The sequence below is a fragment of the Panthera pardus genome, unplaced genomic scaffold (genome assembly GCF_024362965.1).
Source record: "Panthera pardus isolate Hobbes unplaced genomic scaffold, ASM2436296v1 HiC_scaffold_18, whole genome shotgun sequence".
NCBI classification, from domain to species: Eukaryota; Metazoa; Chordata; class Mammalia; order Carnivora; family Felidae; genus Panthera; species Panthera pardus.
In genome coordinates, this window is record NW_026526743.1 from 10,252,871 (window position 1) to 10,270,835 (window position 17,965).

The following is a 17,965-nucleotide window of genomic DNA, read 5'->3' on the forward strand; positions in this document are numbered from 1 at the left end:
CAAAAATTGAAATTACAAGTGTCATTTATGCTCACAATGCAAGAAATGAAGAGATTTAAAGGAGAACATGAAAACCTAAATAAAGGATGCTTACAACAGGAAATTATAAAACATTTCCATTAAACAATTCTAGGGTAAAAAGGAAAACATGAATGAAAATTATGAAATTTGTACAATTTCAAAACAAAGTTAAAAATGAACATAAAAATTATAGGGGCGCCTGGGTGGCTTAATCAGTTGAGGATCCGATTCTTGATTTCCGCTCAGGTCATGGTGTCAGGGTCATGGGACTGAGACCCTCATCAGACTCCCAGTACAGAGACTGCTTGAGATATTCTCTCTCTCTAAAAAACAAAAACCCACATTATCTAAGTTGCATGAAATTCTTTCAAACCATCCTATGTGATGACATAATGGATAAACTATCAGAATATTCTTAAATTACAGTGTGTTACATGAATGTACTCTACTTCTATTTGCTTATTTACTGTAAGGGTCGTTTATTTTACTGTGATCTCCATGACTTTGGAGACCACCTCTATTTTGTTATGATTCTATCATTTTACATCAACTTGGCAAAATACCTGGTACGTAATAGAAACTAAAATATTGGATAAATAAAAGAATAAGTGAAATGAAATAGACAAAAATGGCTTAAGATAAAGCTCTGGAATATCATTGTGACTTTGCGTCAGAAATTTCTGGTTTGAACCTTGGCTCCCAAAATTTCACTTGTCAAGAAACAGTGTAATGTCTTCGAGCGTCAGTTCTGTATGGCTAAACTAGCAGTATTCATTTATCCATGCATTCATTCCTGAATTCAGTTAGCAGCCTCTTGGCCAGTGGATGCCCACCCCACAGTGAATTCCGTAGGGAAAGCATCTTCCCAGACAGCTGGTGCTAGCTTCCAGGTGTCAGCAGAGGTACCGCCAGCACCACCAGGTACTGACGAATCTCCCAGTTCAAGAAGCAGCTTGCTCCAGGGAAAAAAAAAAACCCGAAGGGGTGCAAAGAGCAGGGGTTTTGGAGTCAGCAAGACCCGGGTTCAAAAACACGCTCTGATCTTTACTAGCTGTGTGACCTTGGGTGAGTTAACCTGACCTCCCTGTGCCTCCGTTTATGCACCTGGAGACCGGAGAGCTCAGTAGAAACAACAGTAGGGTTAAAAGGATTAAATAAAACTTTAAGTGGAAATGACACTTTTGACCTGGGGCAGCAATGTGCCAGCTGCTAGCAGCGGTGGTAGTGAAAGTCCTAATACCCGTTAGCTGCTATTTTGATGATCACCACCACCTTGTCACACAACTGGGAATGCAGAAACTAGTGCCTTACACATTTATTCTTAGTACCTAGTCCCAGAGGGCACCGCCACAAACCCAGGGTTTCCCCCGCACGTGGCGCGATGTAGTGCTGTGTAGTAAGAAACAGGCATTCGTTCTTCGCCCCTTCCCGGCCTGGAGCTCCCCAACCCTAGGAATTTCCTAAGTGCTGAGAGGGAAGGCTCTCTTTTGTTATGTTAACGAACAGGAAATCGAGGAACACTCCTTTGGTGGTGCTGGTTGCCAGGGGAACCAAGCCTGCGGGCGAGGGTTAGAACTTTTAATCCCACCCCCTGACCTCGGTGCAGGGGAGAGGGGCTGGAAATTGAGTTCCATCACCATCGGCCAAAGGTTTCATCCACCGTGCCTCTGCGGTGTAGCCTCTTCCGAAAAAGGACGCGGTTCAGAGCGCTTCCGGGTCGGTGAACGCGTGGAGGCGCTGGAAGAGTGGAAGCTTCACCCTGCGCACCTCTTCCAGGGCCGTTTCTGGGTTACGTCCTTTTGTAACGCTGGTGACCGGTGAGTAAGACGCCTCTCCCAGGTCTGTGATCCGCTCTTGGCATATTAAGCCCTCGGAGGAGGGTCCCCAGAAACTCTGACCTACAGACCTGGAGCTGGGGTCCGGTGGGGGAGGGGGGTGAGCGCCGTCCCGGGGGCTGAGCCGTCGCCAGCGAGGTAGGGTCAGAATCAGGGCGGATCGTAGCACACGCCAGTGGGGTCATTGTTCGACGGCGGGGAGAGTCCACACTGCGACTGCAGTCAGGATTGTACACACACGCCTATAAAAACGCAAAAACAGAGTCTCCACAAAATTAGTCACCGTGGTGTCACGCACGCAAACATACGCTTGCACAAACGGTGGTTTCTGTGCACACACCCATTCGGTTTCTGTGGTTCCCTACACACACACACACACACACACACACACACACACACACACACAGAGTCATCCAGAGTCAGACGGTAATTTAAGGTTCTGTAGGCTCACCTCTGCCGTGGTGCCAAAGCAGCCAGAGACGACACACCTGCGGGCACGAGCATACACACTCAACCCCGGTGTTTCCCCCTCACACACGCAAAACACAATCACAAACACAGGGCCTCAGAAGATACAATGGCACAAAATGGGCCTCACGGACTCAGACGTACCGTCACAACCCGGGACTCACGCCCAGGTGCCAGGGGCGGGTCCACACCGCACACCTCTCAGAGAATCCGGAGGACGAGGCGGTCACCTCAGATGCAGCCATTGCGCGCGCGGCCGCCCGACGCTCCTCTCCGCGCGCCGCCGCGTCCCCACGCGTCGCAGGGGCTCCCGGGAAATGTAGGCTGCGGGCCAGAGAGGCGCAGCGCAAGGGACTCTGGGGACCTTCGTTCTACGTTGGCGCGAACGAGATTCTACTTCTGGCCTGAGCACCGTCCCTGGGCCCCTCTCCCCGGTCTTTTCGACTCCGGGCCGGACAGATCTCGATACGCGCAGACCGGGAGGTCTGCCCCTCGTTCTGGGCCTGGCCCCGCTGCGCCCCGGAGGCTGCTGGGGGTTGCGGACTGAGGTCGCAGTGCGCACGCGCAACCGCGGGGGAGCCCGGCTCCCAGTACCGCCGAGCGCCGCAGTGCAAGCCCATGCACGGGAACCTGCGGGTGTGCTAGCCGGTGAGGGAGGCCAACTGCGGAGGCTGGGTTTGGTTCCCTGGCTCGCAGAAAGCCCCTCGCGCCTCAGGGCATCCACATGATTTAACAGGAGAACCGTGGCCCCGGGCGCTCCAGGTACACTCTGTACGTGCGCGCGGCTCTACTGCTCCGTGGGTTGTGCGGGGGCGGGGCTCGGCCTGGCGCGCGCTTCGGTGCAGGGGTTGCGGGGCGTGCTTGCGTAAGTGTCTGTTGCATGTGAGGGGGCGGGCCTCAGGCTCAGCGTGTGGGGAGTCCCCTCGCCCCCGCCCGAGGAGAGTGAGCGCGTGCACGCCGCGTGGCTTTGTTTAGGGGCGGGGCCCGGCGCGCTCGGGGCGGTCCGGGGGCGGGGCGGCGGCCTGCTACGTGTTGTGCGTGTGAGGGGGCGGGGCCGGCGGTTGCGCCTGGGGTCTCCGAGGGGAGTGCGCAGGCGCGGAGGGGCACTGGGGGCGCGGGGTGCCGAGCAGTTGTCGGAGTGGGCTCCGCCGGGACCCGACCCGGGAGGACTGAGTTGAATGTGAGCGTGTGTCTGTAAGACTGTGGGGTTGTGTGTCTGCGTGCGGTCGTGAGGGGGCGCGGGGGGCGCGGGCCGGGGGTTGCGCGGGTCGTGACTCAGTGTGGATTCCTGACGAGGCCTCGCGGGGTCGTGAGGGGTCGTGGGCCTGGGGCGGCGCAGGGTCGTGACGCAGTGTGGGTTCTGGCGGGGCTGCGCGGGTCGTGAGGGGACGCGGGGGCCTGAGGTGGGGTGAGGCTGCGGGTCCGGGGCGGCGCGCGCCAGTGGCAGCGCTGAGGGGAGCACCGGGTCTGGGACGTGAGGTGGTCGGCGTTCTGCGTCGTGTGTGTGTGTGTGTGTGTGTGTGTGTGTGTGTGTGTGTGACAGACAGACCGTGGGCAGGTGGGCGCGCGTCCGAGGACCGCCGTGCGCGGTGGTCGTTTGTAAGACAGGAAAGATGTTTGGACAGCCGGGAGTGGGTATGTGGGTGCGTGGGTGCTGCTCCGAGGCCTCGTGCTGGTGGGGCGCGTTTGTGTGCGCCCCAAACCGACGGCTGTGCGACTTGGGCGGGTGAGAGTGCGTGTGCCGTCGTCTCCCCCTTCCCTGTGCAGGCGTCCCTGTGGGAGGGTTCCCCGCGGTCACGCAGGGGAGACACCCCGCCCGCGGCTTGGCGCCGCTTAAGTGAGCGCCGTGTCGGGGCAGAGGTAGGGGTGCGGTGGTGAACGCTGCCGTTTGCATTTCCGAGCTTGGGGGTGCGCGGTCGGCCTTTCCCAGCTGAGGGGCGCCGCCCCCCGTAGCCGAGCCTGCGAGCCTGCCTTCGTGTGTATTTGAAGTGGGGGGCAGAGCCCTGCTGGCCTCTGGGACCGGTCTCCTCTGCAGCAGCCCTGGGGCTCCAGGTTCCATCGCTCACTAGTCGTGTGACCCCGGGAGAGGTCCCTCCGCTGCCCCTCAGTTTCATCTGTAAAACAGGGACGGTTCATAATGCCGGGCTTGGGGTGAGCCTGGAGTAGAAGGGTGCCTGGCCCAAGTAAGCCGCAGTGGGCGATAATTGCTTAATGATTAGCGTAGTCACCCCAGGGGTCTCACACCCGGAAAAAATCCGAGGGAGGAAAATCCGAAGTTGAGCGTCGGAGTAGAGGTTTCAGGCCCACCTAGAAAGTAACCTTGAAGGCCAGGTTGGAGCTTAGGTCCGGAGTTTAATAGTCGGGTCTTGGGAGGGCAGTAGCAGGGTGTGTGAGGGGAGACCAGCGGCTCAGGGTCTTCCAGGATGGACATGTCCCTGGGGAGCTTGTGGGGTGAATAACCTGGGTCGGAGGTGGCAGAGCCTGAGGGGCAGGATTTGCTGATAACACAGGGGTCTGGAGATTTTTCCGTGTCTGCCCAGACGTCTTCCTTCTTTGAGTTGTGGATTCTTCGGGCCAGATAATTTTTGTGTAGGGGCAGCGGGGTGGGGGGGGGGGGCTGCCCTGCCTACTGTAGGATGTTTAGCATTATCTCTGGCCTCTACCCATCAGATGGCCGTAGCAGAGCCCCCTTTCCCCCACGCGTGAAAGCAAAAACCTGTCCCTGCGTTGCGGGGTGTCCCCTGGAGGGCAGGATCGTCAGAGCTGTGATGAAGGCACACCATGGACTCCCTCAAGGTGTGCAGATAAGAAAGAGGGCGAGGGGCTGGAGGAGAGAAGACATGAGGATGATGTTCTCTGCCCGAGAAGAGAATGTGTCTGTGGCCTGCCCGAGTCACTCACTCCGTAGTCCAGCGGCTGCCATGGGTCAGGCGCTGTGCTAGTCAACGGACAAGACAGGTTACTCTCCATCTGGGACTGGCATTCGGGAGGAAGACGGTTCAATTTACGATAAGCAGTGGCAAGCGTTTTGTTGGGTAAAGCAGGGTGATGGGATTAGGGACTAAGCACAGGATCAATACCCAGGCTTCCCATGGGCATCTCATTCGGTCCCAAAGCCAGTAGAGGCCACCATCAGTGACTTGGTGGTATCCTTTGGTTGGGGAATCCAAGAGTTTGGCTTTGAGGTCATCATAGGCTTTTCTTCAACACTGAGGTGTGGGTTTCTACGGGAGAGGTCAGACCTTCAGCCCCGCCCCAAGGCTCGTAGACACTGGGGTAAGGGTTCTAAACTATGGCTTCCCATTAGCATCTCCTTTAAAAAGAAATGCCCAGGGGGCAACTGGGTGGCTCAGTTGGTTGAACCGCCTGACTTCAGCTCAGGTCATGATCTCATGGTTCATGGGTTTGAGCCCCGTGTCGGGCTCTGTGCTGACAGCTCAGAGCCTGGAGCCTGCTTCCATTCTGTGTCTCCCTCTCTCTCTGCTCCTCCCCTGCTTGCACTCTGTCTCTCTGAAAAATAAATAAACATTAAAAAATTTTTTAAAAATAAAAAGAAGTGCCCAGACTTGGTTCTCAGAGATTCTGATTTAATTAGTCTGCCGTTGGGCACAGCCATCAATATTTATTAAAAAGCTCCTGAGACATTTTAATGTGCAAACAAGGTTGAGAGCTGTAGCTCCGAGAGCTTACTTGAGTAATAAGGTAAATTAATTTGGTAGAGGAAGAGGAGGAGACATGAGTGACAAGTGCTTTCAATATTTTATCCGAGACAGTCTTGACAGCTGTGCTTTCCTGCATTAGGGACGTTCCTAGCCCCGTCCTACAAGTGAGGAAATCTGTTCCTGTGCGAAGCCCATATTTTCTGTTACAGTTAGACTAGGGTCCTTAAGGAAAGTATCTTGTTATCTTGGCCTCTGGGACTGGCAGGATCAGAGTAGGGGTGATCGTCAAATATTTCATAGCTGGTACAGCAAAAGCTGACTTTGAAGGGAAGCAATGAGATTGCTCATTAAATGCCTGGTTCTCAGGTACATTAGGACCTGCCGCCAATTCAGTGCTCAGCACAGCCCCCCAGGATCACAGAGATGTTGGGGCTGAGAGGAAGAACCCTAGTTGTCTGCTCCTGAGGAGAGGCATGGCCTCTGCCCAGTATGTCTTTGAAACTTGTTCCCATCCTGGGAAGCCAACCTCACTTTAGGATCAAGTGGTTAGCTTTGTATTGGGGCGCCTGGGTGGCTCAGTTGGTTGTCTGACTCAGGTCATGGTCTCATGATTCGTGGTTTTCAAGCCCCACATCAGGCTCTGTGCTGTCAGCTCAGAGCCTGGAACCTACGTCTGATTCTGTATCTCCCTCTCTCTCTGCTCCTCTGCTGCTTGCACTTTGGGTCTCACAAAAAAGGAACAAATGTTAAAAAAAAAAGTTAGCTTTGTATTAAATTTAAATTGCCAAGCCCTTTCCACACTATGTTTGAGTCTCAGAAGACAGGCTAGGTGTACTGTTCTCCCCTGAGGTAGTGTGGGATTTACACGATTTTATTTGTGTTGCTTTGAAGAAGTAGTTATATGTGCATGAAACATGATGCCAAAGTGCAGATGGGGTGGGGGGATGGTGAATTTTTGAGTTTTCTTTTCCCATACCAAGTAACTTAGGTCCTCTCTTCAGAGACGGTCACTGCTGCCAGTGTCATGATTATTTTTCCAGAACATGTCTGCCTTTTCAAACATATATATTATGTTTTCAATATTTCATTTTCTCTAAGTGGTTTTTCTGTTCCTTTTTCACTGTCATTACATCACATCATGGAGATCATCTCACGCAATTCGTGTACAGCAAATTTCTCAACCTTGGCACAGTTGACGTTCTCTGCTTTGGGGTGCTATCTTGTGCAATGTAGGGTGTTGAACAGCATCTTGGCCTCTACCCACTAGATGCCAGGAGCACTACCACCACCACCCCATCCATCTGTGACAACCACAAATGTCCCCAAACATTGCAAGTGTCCCCTGGGTGCAAAATTGTCCTCAACGAAGAAGCACTGATGTGGTATTACTTTGTTCCTTTTAAGATCTACCTGGTGTCGCATCATGTTCACGTAACACTCACTTAGCCATTTCCCTATTGATGGGCAATTTGGTTGTCTCCAATCTCTTGGTAACTTACGTTTGTTCAGCACTGGCACTGTTTTAAGTGTGCTACGTGCTTTCACTCATTTAGTCTTCAGAACAGTTCTGTGGCGTCAGTTGCTTGCGTCATTTGCCAGCGGAGGAAGCAGAGGCCCAGAGAGTACACTAGGGAAGGGTAGCAGAGTTACAAGTTGAACCCAGACAGCTTCCAGACACAAGTCCTTCACCGCAGGACCATACTGCCTCTTCCTATAAGTCTTGCCACACTGGATGCTCTTGTGTGTCGTTTTATCCGCATGCAAGGACTTCCAAAGACAAATACCAGAAATGAGGTTTACTATGTTGAGGGGGTGTGTGCCTTCAGTTTTCAAAGATGTTGCCAAATTATCCTCCTTTGAGGTGGTGGCAGTTTCTCTCCAGTCAGCACTCTGTGAGAATTCTACCCACAGCCTTTTCAGTGGATCTCAGGCTTCCTTGGTCTTTGGGATGCTTGGTGTAAACTGAGATAAAAGTGAGAGGAGAAGGAAGGGAAGAAATTACCATGTGCCTGTGGCTGAAAATAACTCTTAAAAAGGTAGCTCATGTAAACTTCTAACAGCTAATGGCGAGGTAGGTTTTCTTTACTCCAGTAATCGGCAGAGGCAGACTTTGAATCTGGAATAATCTCATACCAAACTGCTGTTCTTTCTTCTCCAGCAGTGCTGGGCTCCTCACAGAAAATGGTTTTGTGGACAAGGATTGTGCTTTTCTAGATTGGGTTGCATGGCTGAGTTCAGGCAGCTATGAGAAACCACAGGATGGACATGATGCACTTCCTGCAGTAATCTGTTGTCCTTGAGGAATTGGAAGGGAAAAAAAGCCAAGGGATGTACTGATCTGGTAAATAGTTTAAAGTATGATTACGTTAATACAGGCTCAGGTTTATTATGACATAGGATGCCAAAGTCATGTGGATGTTTCAAAACGAAATAGAACCAACCAGCAGTAGTTTTCTATAATGAGGAAACTGCCTTGGGGTGTGTCCCACAGAGCTAGGCATTACCTCTATGCTTTGGGAATGATAATTAAAAGTAGGAGAACTCCCAGGCAAAGAATTGAGCTTTATTTTCAGGCTGTGTGGCTGCGGAGTGCTGGGGCTGGCTCACACCCGTTCACAGACCTGTTCTGTGCACCTTTCCCCAGCTGTAAGCTCAGTGACATCAGTTTGGTAGCTTACGGTGGGGCCCTGATGGGAGTGTTTACACCATGGAAATTGGCAAGGGCCGCAAATCACTTAACACACCCCTGCCCTGGAGTCTAATGCAGAGAGAATTCAGGCATCTAAGACTTTTGGTAGGCCCCCTTGTCTGAGGCTGAAAATTTCAGGCTTCTTCTCTTCATGGCTTGGTCTTTCTGATGACCACACCCTGTCCAGGAGCCCACCCAGAGTCACCTCATTGAAACAAGAAACATTCCTAGTGTTCTTATCACTTAAGCATTTACAAGGGTTTTAGGAGTTCCGTGGTACCAAGGAGGAAGGCAGAGACCAGTGTATGCCTTTTTAGTTCTCTCACACTTAGTGCATTAGCAATGAGAGCTGCGGAGAAAAGAGAAGTCAGGGCTGGGCAAGGGAGACTGGGAGTGGTAGGTAGGAGGGTGGGAGGCAGGTTGCAGTGTTACTAGACAGGTTAGGGTGAGACTGGTAGAGAGTGAGATTGGAACAAAGAGAGAAAGGAGTGAGGAAGTGAGGCAGGGCTGTGGTAGCAAATTCTGGGACTGGCAAGGAGGCCTGCATGAGGAAGGAGAGAGATGTAGGATCTGAGTTCAAGTTTTGTGAAGCCTCAGGACAACCTCAGTAGTTCTGTATTGTTCTTGTTTAACGGGAGAAAAAGGGCAGAGAGGTTCAGTAACGTGGCCGTGGTAACACAGCTAATGAAAATAGTCATCACACTTGGGTGGTCTGACTCCAGAGTGATGTTTGACTCAGCCCTTCCCTCTGACCCAGAGTGGTTAGTGGGATATCTGGATCACCCTCAGCTTGAATCTGGGCTCTGCCAGTTCCCAGCCTTATATGACCTTGGGCAAGTAATCCCTACTTCTCTGTGCTTCATTTTCCTCGTCTGGAAATGGCACTAATGAGAGTACCTGCCCCAGCAAGTTAGGAGCGAGGATTAAATGATGATCTTCACAAAAGTGCCCTGTATTTATTCATCTTAGTATTGCTACTCTTGCTTATTACTGCTTTTCTCTCTCTCTCTCTCTCTCTCTCTTTTAATGTTTATTTTTTAACAGAGACTGAGGGAGGCGCAGAATCCAAAGCAGGCTCTAGGCTCTGAGCTGTTAGCACAGAGCCCAATGTGGGGCTTGAACCCACGAGCACTGAGATCATGGCCTGAACCAAAGTTGGTTCTTTAACTGACGGAGCTCCCCCAGATGCCCTGCTTTTCTCTTTTAAAGAGAGAAGCGTAATAACCAAACATTCTTCTGGCTAGGTTCCCTTAAACAGTACAAGGTCATCTTCTGACTTGTGTTTTGTAATTTTTTTTTTAAAGTTTTTTTTATTTGTTGAGAGAGAGGGGGAGAGAATGATCTGGAGAGGGGGACATAGGCTCCAAAGTAGGCTCTGTGCTGACAGCAGAAAGCCCAATGTAGGGCTTGAAGTCTTAAACCATGAGATCATGCATGACCTGAGCTGAAGTTAGACACTTAACTGGCTGAGCCACCCAGGCTCCCCAATGACTTGGATTTTGAATCAAAACATGACCATTTTCAAACTAGAAACTTAATTATGGCCTTGGTTTCATTTATCTTCCCTAACCCCACCCTCAAGGGAGAAAAAAAAAAAGAACATCTGTAGAGAGAAACATTCCTATTTCCGTCTTCCAGACCGTATGCTGCTATTCCTTTGTCATAGAAAAAAACAATTTGTGACGTATCCACTATCGTTGGCACTGGGGCGTGACGATGGTATTCTTCAGGTGTGCTGAAGCATTTAGGCGTGAACTTCTATCACGTCTGTTACTTTGAAATGATTTCAGAAAAAAAGGAAAATGTTAACACTTGGTAAAAAGTAATCAGGTGTTCATTTTATTGTTCTTTTTCCTAGATTTCAAATTTTTCAAAATGGAAATTATACTCCCATTTCTGCCTTTTCTAGACCCTGGCCTTCTCCAAAAGACAAGTTTAGAGGGCTTGGAATGACTGCTATTAGAAGTGTTTCTCTGTAAGATGATTTTGGCATAAAATGGTTACACTCCACTCCCAATTTCAGCATGCAAGGAAGCATTCTGGACTGGTTATTGATTCAGTCAACAAGAATTTCTTGAGCACTGCTCTGTGCCAGGCATGTTATTAGCTCCCAGAACAGTGAATGCAACAAAGTGCTTGTTCTCATGGAGCCCAAGTTAAGGTGAAGGAGATTGTTCCTACATAAACATAAACAAGCCGTTTTCAGGAGGCAGCTTGTGCTATGAAGGAAATGGGGCAATAGAATGGTGTAGACTCTAGTAGAGAGTAGTTGTCCTGTGGAAATGTAATGCAAGATATACAGTTTTCAATTTTCCAGCAGCAACATTGGAAAAATTAAAAAAAAATCATTACAGTTAATTTTAGCATATTTTATTTAACTTAATATATTCTAAGCATCAACTTGTAATCAATATAAACAATTACCAATGAGATATTTTACATTCTTTTCATACTAAGTCTTTGAAATCTGTGTTTTTTATACATGCAGTGCACCTCAATTCAGATACATAATTTACATTATTTGATCTGTATTTAAACTTCATAAAACTTACCATTGGAAAAGTAGATTCACACAGCCAGTTTCAAACATCCTTCAAAGTTTTACAGTAAATTGAAGATGAGTTTTTAATTTTATTTTTTATTTTTTTATTGTTATTTTTTAATGTTTATTTTAGAGAGATACAGAGTGTGAGTGGGGACAGTGGGGGCAGAGAAAGAGAGGAAGACACAGAATCCAAATCAGGCTTCAGGGTCCAAGCTGTCAACCCATAAAAGGCAAGATCATGGGGCTCGAACCCATGAAAGGCAAGATCATGACCTGAGCCGAAGTCAGATGCTTTAACTGACTGAGCCACCCATGCGCCCCTTTATTTATTTTTTTAATTAAAAAAAAATTTTTTTTAAATTTTATTTGAGAGCATGAGTGGGGAATGGGGACAGAGGGAGAGAGAATCTTAAGCAGGCTCCACTTTCAGTGTGGAGCCTGATGCAGGACTTGATCACCCCGGGGTCATGGCCTGCACCAAAATCAAGAGTCAGACGCTTAACCAACTGAGCCTCCCAGGCGCCCCAGTGTTTAATTTTAGATAACTAAATTTTAATTCATTTATATTAATATTTATTATTTTATTATGATTTTAGTAATTAATTAACTGAAATTAAATAACATTAAACACTCAATGGAACTCAGTCGTCACCAGTGGCTAATGACACGCATGTAGAAAAACAGGTTCAGAGTAATAGAGGGGGCCTAATCCAGACCACTGAAGTCTCTGCTGGATTTACACATACCTGCCTAATGAGTTCCTTCTTCAGCTCCTGTGTCCCCTCCACCCCTCACCAGCAGACACAGTTCATTCACCACATAGCCTCCCAATAAATTTTGTTAAATGTTAAGTCGGATCTATCACTCTTCAGACCCCTGCACCCTCAGTGATGTCTTATCACACTTAGGATCAATTCCAAGTGCTCCTGACCGTCTTCACGACGTGGCTGTCTCCTGACCTCAGCCATCTCCTAGGCCACCACTCTCCGCCTCATTCTTCAGCACACCATTCACTACCCTGTATTCACCAAGCACGTGCCTGCTGTAGGGTCTTTGCACCTGTTGTATCTCTACCTAGAATGTTCTTCTCCAAGTGCCTCACGCACTACATTCAAACCTTAACTCAATGTTGCATCCTCTGAGAGGCCTCTCCCAACCACTCCATCACTCTACCCCTTCCTCTGTGTTTTGTTTTTTTTTTTTTTTTTTTTTTTTCCCAAATATAGCAATGATCTCAGCTGACACTGTTCTGTATGTCCCACTGTTCTGTATTGCCCATTCCTGTTGGAGTAAAGTACATGGGAGCTGGTATTTCTCTGCTTTAACTCTCCTTTTTCCCCAACACCTGGGACATGCTTGGCACATAGTAGAAACTGAACAAATGCTTGCCAAATGAATGGATAGGTGTCTTCGTGTCTCATTTGTCTCCTGATCTGGAACCTTTTGTTGTCTTGGGAGCAGATAGCATTGGCCATTGCCCTTTCCCAACCCTGAGAAGGGGCAGGAATGCCGCAGAAATTGTTCTGTCATCCCTCCGTGTGTGTCTATGCACGTGTGTGTGTGCGCGTGTACGTGCATGGGTAACCAGGGGGAGGGGCCAGGGGGTTTGTATCCTAAAGACTCTGGGAACACCCAAAAGGACCTGTCGTCCTCATGATTTCTCTTCTCCCCCCAGCCCCACCTTCTCAGCCCTCTGCCCTTCTTCAAATGCGAACCCTCAGCGGGGAGGAAAGGATGCCTGCTGCACGAGGGAAGTCCAAGTCCAAGGTAAATAGCGATTCTTCTTGGGGGGAAGTTTCATCTTATAAGACATAGGCCATTTGCTTTCCTTCCATGGAAACTTCTTACCTGACAGAATCCCATCCAAGACCTGTTTCTGTTTCCTCCCATCACCATGGAGGGTAGGAGCATAAGAGCTCTAGCACCCCACGTAACCCACTCAGTGCCTGCCTCTCCTTTTTTCTCAGTGTACCCATGGCCATTCACCTATTTGTTCAGCATCTTCAGGGTGTCTGCCAGCGCTATTCCTCAGACAGAAGAGGGGAGCCACCATGATTTCTCGAGGTAGACCTGGGTGCCCAGGCAAGACCTCTGAGGCAGAGGAAGATTCGAGGTTGTGCTCTAGAGTTAATCTGTTAATGTTGCTTTGTTTTCACTTGTACAACCCACGTATACAAGGAGGAAATCTCTCTGTGTGTAAGAAATTCCACATAATCTTCTATTCAGATTGGGTTTGTTGGAATCAGGCCAGTGAGTCAGCCTCCTATTAAAAAACATGCTTCGCCACTTAAAAAAATTTTTCTTTTGACGTTTATTTATTATTGAGAGGTAGAGCGTGAGCAGGGGAGGGGCAGAGAGAGGAGGAGACACAGAATCCGAAGCAGGCTCCAGGCTACGAGCTGTCAGCACAGAGGCCGACGTGGGGCTCGAACTTACGAACCATGAGATCATGATCTGAGCTAAAGTCAGACACTTAACCGACTGAGCCACTCAGGCGCCCCAGTGCTTCACCACTTTAGATGATGAACTGATTTTCTACAGTAAACACCTTGAACGCAATTTCTCTAACAAACATTTTTGCCCTATAAGTTATGTGTGTTTGTACTCTGTTGTTATAACAAATTTCTGCAAACTTGGCTGCTCAATCAGCATGTATTTATGGCACACAGTTCGTGCATGGGTCAGAGGTCAGGCAGAGTGCAGCTTGGCCTGTCTTAGGTCTCACGAGGCTGAAATAAAGGTGTCGCTTGGCTCTGTGGTCCCATCTGAGGTTCAGGGTCTACTTCTAAACTCATTGGTTATTAGCATATTCAGTTCCTTCTTTCATCGTGGTCCCCTTCCATTTTCAAGCCAGCGGTAACAGGTCAAATCAGGCTTCAGAAATCCCTGACTTCCTTTCTGTTCTCTTCCAGCTACAGAAAATTCCCCACTGTTAGGGCTCCTGTGATTACATCACCCACCTAGATAATCCAGGATAATCTCCCTATTTAAGATCAACTGATTAGTAACCTTGATTACATCTATGAAGAATCTTTGCCCTGTGTAGTTTAGTCACATGCTCTTTAGAGAGTATGTGGTTAGGAGCATGAATCAGAAGCCAGCTGCTCAGATTGAATTCCATCTCCTCCATTCACTGGTTGTGGATCTTCCATAAATCACCTCCCCTTCTGGGCCTCCTGTTTACTCATCTGTAACATTGCTGTGATCCTCTCAGCAGTGCCCCAGTCACTGGCTAACATGAGTCAGTACCTGTAAGGTACTGAGAAAAATGCTTTGCCTTTGTCAGTGCCCAGTAAATCCAAGTTGCTATGCTTTTTATGTGGCAGTCTTTATTTTTTAGAGAGTGTATGAGTCAGGGAAGGGGGCAGAAGGGGAGAGAATCTTTTTTTTTTTTTTTTTTATGTTTATTTATTTATTTTTGAGAGACAGAATGAGCATGGGAGGGACAGAGAGAGAGGGAGACACAGAATCTGAAGCAGGCTTCAGGCTCTAAGCTGTCAGCACAGAGACTGACGCGGGGCTCGAACCCACAAGCTGTGAGATCACGACCTGAGCCGAAGTCGGACGCTCAACTTACTGAGCCACCCAGGCGCCCCTGGGAGAGAATCTTAAGCAGGATCCACCACATGCAGAGCAGAGCCTGATGCTGGGCTTGATCCCACAACCTGGGATTGTGATGTGAGTCAAAATCAAGAGTCGGATGCTCAACTGACTGAGCCACCCAGGTGCCCCTGTGATACAGTCTTTTTTTTTTTTTTTTTTAATGTTTACTTATTTTTGAGAGTGAGAGCAGGGGAGGGGCAGAGAGAGAGGGAGACACAGAATCTGAAGCAGCCTCCAGGCTATGGGCTGTCAACACAGCGCCTGACATGGGCTGAATCCCACGAACCATGAGATCATGACCTGAGCTGAAGTTGGATGCTCAACTGACTGAGCCACCCAGGCGCTCCGACACAGTCTTTGATAATAGCTAAATCATATCATATTGTGTTGTATTTATTTTATTTAATATACCTGCCCCTCTTGGCCGCAGAACCCGAAATGTTTCCTGAAAAGATTCCTGGCACCATTTATGTCCCCTTTTAGGAACAAGTTCCTTGTTGTCTCTAGCCATGTGGAAGCATAAGCCCATGATGAAAGGACATGTGATTTTCTGTTTCAGGTGCCAGTGACATTTGGGGATTTGGCCATCTATTTCTCCCAGGAAGAGTGGGAGTGGCTGAGCCCCATTCAGAAGGATCTGTATGAAGACGTCATGTTGGAAAACTACCAGAATCTGGTCTCACTCGGTAAGGCCTGCCCCCGCCCCCCACCACCATAATCCACAACCAGCCTATTGTGGGACATAAATTAGTCTAGTCAGGAAAACAGAAGCCACTACAGTTTTGTTTTATTGTTTAACAGCTGTGTTGATGTGTAATTCACATATATATACAATGTATAGAATTCAGTGGTTTTAAATGTATTTATAGAATTGTACATCCATCACCACAGTCAGTTTTAGAACATTTTTATTACCCCAAAAGAAATCCCAGACCCATTAGCAACCACTCTTCATTTCTCCTTGCCCACTAATTCCTTTAGATTAGGCAAACACTAATCCACTTTCTGTCTCTATGAATTTGCCTATTCTTGGCTTTTCATAGAAATGGAATCATAGGTATGTGGTACTTTTGTGCCTGACTTCTTTCACTTAACGTAATGTTTTTGAGGTTCATCTGCATTGTAGCATGTATCAGTGCCCCCTTCTTTTTATGGCCAATAATATTCTACATTTTATTTATCCATTCATCAGTTGATGGGCCTTTGGGCAGTTTTTAACTGGAGCTATTATGAATGTGCTGCTGTGAACATTCGTGTATGAATATTTTTGTGGGCATGTATTTTCATTTCTTCAGGGTATATACCTAGGAGTAGAATTGCTATCATATGGTAACTATATATGTAACCTTTTGAGGGCACCCTCAAAATTTTTGAGAGAATTTAATAAAAGGAATCAGCAGGTACTGTTAAAAGGTAACTAGTGGACACAGCTGATTCATAGATGATAACTGTAGGTTGCAGCCACCACCGTCCTTGGGCTAGGCATACAAAGGGGAGAGTTTGGGGTTTTTAGGACTTGAAGGGACTCACACTTCTGAAGGAAGAGAGAGGTATGCTGACTAGTCTGTTACAGTCATGAAGAGTCAGGCTGAGGCTTGTTCTGAGAGTGCAGGAAAAAGAAGAATGAAAACCAGCAGAGCCCCTGGTGGTGGTTGCTGGTTAGTTGCTGGTGGATGCTGATAGGGAGCTGCTGATGAAGAAGTGTGGATTGCAGAGCCCCAGCCCCTCGACCCAAAACAGATCAAAGAAGGTGGGAGTGGGAGCTAAAGGCAATAGACTCAGGAGTTTCTGGCCTGACTTTTCAAGACCATAGTTGGCTTTGTAGAGTTAGAAATGAGCACCACCTCTCACTGTAACTGAACTTTCATCCTCCTTTTCCACCTGCCCTTTACGTCTTCTGTGTACCCTTTGTGGTCATAAACCCCCGTTCCCATTGACATGGGGCTTGGCCCTGGCATCTGTGGCATCCACATCCTGCTCAGTTCTGATGTTTTTCCCAAATGCAGGACTTTCCTTTCGGAGACCAAATGTGATCACCTTATTGGAGAAAGGGAAAGCACCTTGGATGGTGGAGCCAGTGAGAAAACGCCGGGGCTTGGGTGAGTGACAGAACCAAAGCCTGTACATTGCCATTGTGTGTAAGAGCACCCTGCATTTTGAGGGGGCAACCTCTTGATATTTGAGAGCTCCCAGTTTCCTTACCTTAAAGGCCCCAGGCCTGAGAAGAAAATTCCAGTCTCTTTTGTGCAAGCTCTAGAAGGAGAATAACCAACATTTAATAAACCTTTAGTAGGTAACAGACATACTTTAAGTATAGGTTCCTCCCAGTCCTCTAAGGTAGGTATTATTATTTCTGGTCTATATATGAGGAAACTGAAGATCAGAGGAGTTCAGTGACTTGCTTACGGTAACCCAGCTAGCTAGGAAGTGGCATTAGAGCTAGGTTTGAACCCCAGTTTCTGGTCTCAGAAGCTCAGTTCTTAATGCCCTCATCCCAGCCTTCCCTGCCTCAGCATTTCCCTTCAGAGAAAGCATATTCCACCTTCTCTCATGATAGTATTTCTAATGATAATGTTCAAGCTCACATCGTTCCTTCATTCTTTTAAAAAAAAATTTTTTTTCCACAACTGTTCACTTTGACTACTTTCCAAGAGCTCATTCTCTTTTCTGATAGATTCTTTTTTTATCAGGTTATTTTTACTTACTTAAACAGTTTTATAAGAATTTTTTGGTTGTAAAAAAATTCATAATATTGAGTTCATTTTAACCATTTTTAATGTACAGTTAAGTGTATTCACATTGTTGTGCAACAGGTATCAAGAACTTTTTCATCTTCTAATAACTTCTGAAACTATACTCACTAAACACTAATTTCCCTCCACCCCTCCACCCAGCCTTCAGTAGTCACCTTTCTTTATATTTCTCTGATTTTGATTACCATGGATACTTTGTATGAATGGAATCATACAGTATTTGATCTTTTATAACTGTTTTTTTTTTTTTGGTTTTTGTTTGTTTTGTTTTTTTTTTGCTGAGCATAATGTCCTTGAGGTTCATCCATGTTGTAGCTTACAAGTGACAGGATATTTCTTTTTTAAGGCTGCATAATACTTCATTATATTTATCACATTCTTTGTATCCA

The 17,965-nt window shown here is 47.8% G+C and overlaps 1 protein-coding gene and 1 long non-coding RNA gene across 13 annotated transcripts in view; one reads left to right on the forward strand and one right to left on the reverse strand.

Annotated features, from left to right (window-relative positions):
* Positions 1–17,965, forward strand: part of ZNF667 (zinc finger protein 667) — a 77,767-nt gene that overhangs the window by 30,188 nt on the left and 29,614 nt on the right. For 3 of the 7 annotated variants that reach the window (XM_053906209.1, XM_019439134.2, XM_019439140.2), the window contains exons 2-4: positions 12,896–12,987; positions 15,383–15,509; positions 16,830–16,922. In XM_053906209.1, the coding sequence (XP_053762184.1) occupies positions 12,896–12,987; positions 15,383–15,509; positions 16,830–16,922 (312 nt within the window). Of the gene's footprint in view, positions 1–1,741; positions 1,839–2,915; positions 3,096–3,391; positions 3,505–12,895; positions 12,988–15,382; positions 15,510–16,829; positions 16,923–17,965 lie in introns of those variants that run through there. The other 4 variants (XM_019439137.2, XM_019439138.2, XM_019439136.2 and 1 more) reach the window with 4 other exon arrangements.
* LOC109260727 (uncharacterized) lies at positions 7–2,598 on the reverse strand. 6 transcript variants are annotated; one of them, XR_002077127.2, is made up of 3 exons: positions 2,469–2,598; positions 1,659–2,098; positions 7–340 (listed from the first exon to the last, which is right to left on the reverse strand). It is a non-coding gene; the product is annotated as an uncharacterized LOC109260727 (long non-coding RNA). The 6 variants fall into 6 exon arrangements; XR_002077128.2 differs by having other exon boundaries at positions 7–344; XR_002077125.2 differs by having other exon boundaries at positions 1,618–2,098.